The 6,559-nt window shown below is 31.7% G+C and overlaps 1 protein-coding gene across 1 annotated transcript; it reads right to left on the bottom strand.

Annotated features, from left to right (window-relative positions):
* Positions 1-879: 879 nt before the first annotated feature.
* LOC132269118 (protein SULFUR DEFICIENCY-INDUCED 1-like) lies at positions 880-6,200 on the bottom strand. Its single transcript, XM_059770158.1, has 4 exons — positions 5,868-6,200; positions 2,811-3,023; positions 2,532-2,687; positions 880-1,379 (listed from the first exon to the last, which is right to left on the bottom strand). The coding sequence occupies exons 1-4, from the start codon at positions 5,979-5,981 to the stop codon at positions 972-974; spliced, it is 891 nt and encodes a 296-aa protein (XP_059626141.1). The 5' UTR covers positions 5,982-6,200; the 3' UTR covers positions 880-971.
* Positions 6,201-6,559: the final 359 nt, after the last annotated feature.

The following is a 6,559-nucleotide window of genomic DNA, read 5'->3' as shown; positions in this document are numbered from 1 at the left end:
CTTAAACTATCACTAATTAAGAGAAAGTAGCTTAAATGACATTGTTACCAAATAACCATTTCAGCATATGATTCAACATATTTACTGTCAAAACAAATTATTTAATAAATAATTTATATAATTCAACAAAATAGACATTGGTTAATAATAATAATTCATCACTGTTCATCAACAAACCACTTGATCAAAAAAAAAAAAAAAATCTTCAATTGCCTACAAAAACAGTCCAAAGGGGAAGATATAAGAAATGGTAGTTTTGTCCAATTAAATTCGGTTGAAACGGTCATTTGAGTCATTTTCTCTCACTTTCAAGTTGTTTAAGGACATTTAGAAAATATTATATTGATTAAGGTTATGGTTGTTCAGAGAAATTTGGACAGACCTCAAGCGGTGTCGGGTTATTCTTGACAAATCTCAGGAGAGGTTGGAGGCTATTTTGACAATAGTTTCAGCCAAGAGATATGGAGTATTTGGACAAAAGGAGGTTAAGGGTTACTTTGACAATAATTTCAGGGAAAATATTTGAATAAACCTTAGAAGAAGTCGAGGTATTTCACCCTAATTAATAATTCTTGTTAGGCACTCGTAATTGAAATAGCCAAAAAAATGTATATATATATGATTGTCGAGTGTTGCAGTGCTCTTGGTATACTATTAGAACATATAAATCAAATTAGAGAAAGAAAGAGTAAGAGAAGTGATATGAATTATGGATAGCTCAAGAGACTCAGTCGACGGTGTGAATATGTGTAGAAGGCATGTTCACTTGGAAAAATAAAAATATGATTTTGAAAAAATAAAATATGAAAAGTAAAAGTTTCATTTTGTTTTATTGAGATTCTTCTGGGTATAAATTAAGTTTTGAACCATTGCAATCTGAAGAAAAAAAAAAACCAACCTAATATATTTTTATACTACAAGCATTTTACATACTATATTATTTATTTTTACAAAGAAAAAAATTCAAAACTCTAACAGGCCAACTGATCTCTAAATGGAGAGAGCTCTTCAAAAATTGGAAGCCTTTTGGATCTCAATGGGGCCCATACACTCATCAGCTTTTCAAGCCCATCAACAAAATCATCTTCAAGATTAAGCCCGATAAAATTTGACACTTCATTCGGAGGCTGCCGGGATTCAACTTCTAGTAACAATTCCTCTGCCCGAATTCTGGATTTCAAATCATCAGAACCTGGAAGTCTACCTTGCAATACATCTTCAAGAACTGATCGGCCCTCGTCATACCGGGCTTGCTTTATCAGACACAGGCCCAAGTTACAAGCCTTGTTGGCATCTGGGTCGATCATTTGGGCTTTCCGGTACACCACCTCCGCGGCCATGTAGTTCGTTTTTTGCATATAGGCCCAGCCCAAATTCCCCTGCAATGTTTACAAGACGAACTTGTTGAGATAACAATACATTCAAGCAACTGACGTGGTAAAGAAATTTTTATATAATTCGGAATTATATGATTTTGATGATCACGATTTGACACGTTGTATGGTAGGCAATGTATAATTTTATACTCCATTATCATAGATGTGACCAAAATATAATAAAATAATTGTTAGTATATATATTTTAGGATCACAAATGAAACAATCGGGTGATGACATTGACTAATCTTTAAATAAGTCCAAAAATCAATGAATCTTTAAATAAGTCCAAAACCTAATGAATCTATAAATGAGTCCAAAAACTAATGAATCTATCTGTTGATAACTTCAACTCATATAAATAAATCCAAAAACTATAAAATGTGTGTATGTATCCACTGAGATTAGGATGATCTAAACCAACTTCAATTCGGTGAAAATGAGAGAGGTTCGGTGAAAATAAGAGAATCAGTGCCTCTGGTTTTCGTTGATATCTAAAGTAAATTCGGATATGTCCTCCCCTTTATAAGTGTTTTAACTAAACTTTGTTGTATGTGACATTCTTTACATGACAATACAATACATTCTAATCTTATTACTTGAGAATGCAATAAATATAATATTATTACTTTCTTATAGTGTTATATTCTTGGGTGTTGTATGCATTATATTCTCAATTTATATTTATTGATTTTACTTTATCCTAATAGTTTGAGGTCTTAACTCTGAAATTAGGTCAAAGTTTTGTGGTTGGTTAAAAAAGAAAAAAAAAAAAAAAAAGGAGAAAAAATGTACATCAGAAGCAAAAGTCATGTCTATAAAGGATCTATACCATCTGAATGATATCTTCATGTTGAATTGACCATTTGGGACCGTTTTTTCCCCCAAATTTTTTTTTGCATGTGACCATATAATGAAATTGAGAGTAGATGTTGAAATCTTATGTGGTAAGATTATTATTATAAACTTAAAAGTTGTAATAATTGTGTTGACATCCTATGATGTGCTAACCCAAAATTTTACCATCAATGAGTTCTAAATTATTATCATTATTATTATTATTTTGTATTGTGATAAATAAAAAATGATAAATTCAGTGCACGAGAATAAACAAAGATAAAAATGGTCTGTGTAAACAAATACATATATACGTACCAATATTCGTGAAGTTTCTTGTTTGACGGAAACTTGAAACTTCTTGCCATGAGAGCGTGCAGTTTTTGTGGGTTTTCCATTGAAGACCTCTCCTTGGTAGATCAACCTAAGCTTCTGCTTTAGCAATGCTATTTGTTCATCTACTTTGCCGCATTTCTACAAATTAAAATATTATATGTTAGTGTAATTAATGCCTACACACACACACACACACATATCTTTGCATATGATATTACGTATAGCTAATTAAGGAAATACGAATGTATAGTCCATATATACCTTGTATAAGTCGATGAGGACATTATCAAGTGATTCCTGGGCTTGTTTGGAACAAAGAACCCTAAAAGACTTGATGGCTTCAATGGCCTCTTCAGTTCTATCCAATTGCTTCATTACAACTGCCATGTCCTTTAGGGCACTATCCACTCTATCTCCCGCATTTATAGCCTTCCAAAACAGTACTATTGCTGCTTCTGGATCCTTCTGAACTAGCTGAATTCATGATCACAAGCAATTTATTTATTATTATTTTAAAAAAATAGAAAAAATATTAACTGATATATGAGGGTACGCGGTGCTAGAATCACTTATTTGGAATCTATTTATAGTTGAAAAAAACAAAAACAAAAAAAAACACCAAGTTATATGCTATATAATGGTTTCTCAATGTTTACTAGTGAGATATTCTTATTTTTTTTCGATATCTGGGGTGTCGGGGGGTTTCGCCTCGACTAATTTACGGAACTCATGCAAAGTAATCCCTCCACACAAATCGGGTAAAACTCAAATTATGTCCGCAGTCATGGCCTCTAATAGTTCTAGCACCACTGGAGCCAATCCCTTAAGATTGAAGAATACTTCATTACATAAGATTAAGCTAATCCCTTAGTATCAATTATTATTATTATTATTATTATTTTAAATGTACAACATATATCAATCTATCATTTTGGGTTTGATGGGTAATTAAGATAGTCCTAGGGACCTAGAGTTGTTTGCAAGAATAAGTATAATAGTGTCATACCCTCATTCATTTAAAGTTGTCTATATAATATTAACGGTTGAGAATGGCATATCACAATGATGTAATAAAATCGAGTATATGTTATATATGTTGCAAGTAGGTGTAATTGGTCCCATTTTTATGAATTTTTAATTAATTAAACTATAGCGGGTCACATTTTTTGCACCTTTTAAAAAAGAGTTGAAGATTTAAGTCATAATTGAAATTAATTAAAGTAGATATGTTACATGTATAAGGAGAGCGATTACATGAATAACAATTTGGATTCCAAAATTGGCATATAATTCACCTTTTTTTAATAAAAAAAAAGTAGCATGTATAAGAAGAAGAAGAAGATGGGAATCATAGGATAAGAATTGTGGGAGCCAGTAGAAAAAAGATGGGATAATAATGGATAGGTCCAAAATATAACGCAAATTTTGAATGAAAGAGGCAATTATGCATTTCTCAGAAGAAAATATATATATAAGTCCCGTGAATTGATGGAGTAGTTGGGCCCACAATAAAGCAAAATAATGTTAGGAATAGTACGGCAACCACAAAATGAAAGGTGCAGATTAATGGGTGATTAAGCTTGTGATTTCACAGCCGTATTCTCTGTAGACGATGGAGTACCACCCAAAAATCAAATTACATTTATATCCTCTATTTTCAAGTCTGGGTCTCTTGAACTAGAAAATGTTGACTGTATCAGCATTCGCATATATGCCTGACGCTGTATATATATATATATTAAAGATTTGCTTTGAAAGGATCTGGTCTTGATTCCTTTTTTATTTAAAGTTCATAAATCTCCAAAAAAAAAAAAAAAAAAGAAAAAAAAAAAAACAAGGAGTTTAAGAATAATATAGAAAATAATTTGTTATTTACCAAAAAAAAATAATTTATTTAATTTATACATCCATAAAAAAAAAAAAAAAAAAAAAAAAAGAAAAGAAAGGTGAGTCAACAACCCTGGAACATACCGCGTCTTGAACATTCTTCCAGAAGCAAATGAATGGAGAATTTCTTTAATAGGTCGAGATGTTGCTTCATATATTATGTGGTAATGACTTCTTAATTCAACAAAAAATGGATAGGAGTATAATGTTTGTATTTAATATTTTATGTTAAACAATTTAAATTGAACCCTCTGCAATAGCTGACCGAAAAAGGGTCAATAAACTAGAAAATTATAATCAATCGTTTTATTCTATTTTTCAAATAAGTAAAAGTCAATTGGTCATTCTTACAAGCAATGTATGGCGAAAAAGAGAAAAGTTTCCGGTTTCTCTAACTACAATAATGGAATTTCATTTCACTTAGTGAAAATTTTAAAAGAGTTGGTTTTGGAGATCTCTAGGATGAAAATTGTAAGTAGGGTAATCGGTAATCATTTGACCCTTATGGTAGAATTAATTAATTTGGAGCGTGTGATGGTTTATTCAGCAATAGGGTGTTTTTTTTGTTATAGTTGAGCTTTATGATAGAATTAATATAGAGATTTGAGACATGTTGACTTTTATGATAGAATCAATTTGAAGATTTGAATTTCAATGATTTACTTTAAGACTTATGTTGGTTCTTCAAGTTTCAATTCGTGAACTTAACTGATATAAAATTATGTTATAGCACTCAAATTTTTAAATTTGGCTATTCTACATGCATGTTTTATTATTATGAACATTTATAATATCATTTAACCATTATGTTAGAATCAATAAATTTGGAGATATGAGGTGTGATGGTTTATTCATCAACAGGGTGTTTTTACTATAGTTGAGTTTTATGGTAGAATCAATATGGAGATATGGAGATCTGAGACGTGTTGACCTTTGTGATAGAATCAACCAGAAGATTTGAGTTTTAATGGTTTACTTTGTGATTTGTGTTGGTTCTTCAAATTCTAACTCGTGAACTTCACTATAAAATTATACATAAAATTATGTTATAGCACTCAATTTTTTAAATTTGACAGTTGTACACGCATGATTTATTATTATGAACATTTATAATATCATTCTATTAAGGAATATTTTAGGCTCCTTAAAAATAAGTGAGCTTCAAGGTTGAAATGAGTATGGTACAGGGAAGGGAATTCCTAGACACAGGAAGGGGAATGCGACGAAACGCATCAAAAAGTTCAAAAAAAGCCTCCCAAAAAAAAAAAAAATCAGTGTTTTTAAATAGGTGTTGAATAAATCAATTGTTTTACATACTTCAAGATTTAAATTGTGAAATTCATAATATATGAGATGATTATATATATGTATTCACCAAAACAAGATATTAATTGCTCTAATAGTGATAATTTTGGAGAGAGAGAGGCACACCTGAGCATGTTTAGCTCGAACATAAGGACCATCGCCAGAAGGAACTTTGTGAATTACGTGAAATAGATCTTTTTCCTTTTTCCTAGAACTCTTCATTGAACTAATTCCTTCCATTCTCTCTCTCTCTTTCTCTCTCTCTCTCTCTCTCTGTGTGCACTTTTTCTCTCTCTACACTTTCTCTTCTCTCTTTACACTTTGTTCAGAATAACAATAGGCTGCAGTGAGAAGTTATATCTATAGGTGGATTACCACGAATTGAGGGTGGAAGAGAGACACGGAGAATGGGGCTAATATATAGAATGAGAGAGTGGAAAAACTGAATCTGGACATACATGTCGTCCAGATTCCATAATCTTGGTTTACGCTAACGCAAATCAAAACCAAAAGCTCTGACACGTTCCTTTTTGAACACGTGTTGGCCTGCGACTCATACCCAAACGAATGACTGTTTCCTTGTGTCCACCGTGTCCTTCCCATTGGTCTTACGTAACAATCACAGCTAAGCTTTTGTAGGTCCCAACTAAAAACCTGACTAACCACCTTGGAATCGTCTGATTTAAACACCTTTATCTCCAATATCACAACTTTTGAGTGATATGATTGAAACTGGCGGTGGAGATTTAGCTGGTGTAGTTTAGTTATATATACCTCAGATACAGTCCATCGGGAGGGGAAGGTAAGAAAAATTAGGT

This window comes from Cornus florida, unplaced genomic scaffold, assembly GCF_030987335.1.
Source record: "Cornus florida cultivar Cherokee Brave unplaced genomic scaffold, ASM3098733v1 CherokeeBrave_3.0.0_Hap2_Chr08, whole genome shotgun sequence".
NCBI lineage: Eukaryota > Viridiplantae > Streptophyta > Magnoliopsida > Cornales > Cornaceae > Cornus > Cornus florida.
The sequence above is the reverse complement of the archived record's forward strand: the minus strand, read 5'-3'. Positions and strand labels throughout refer to the sequence as shown.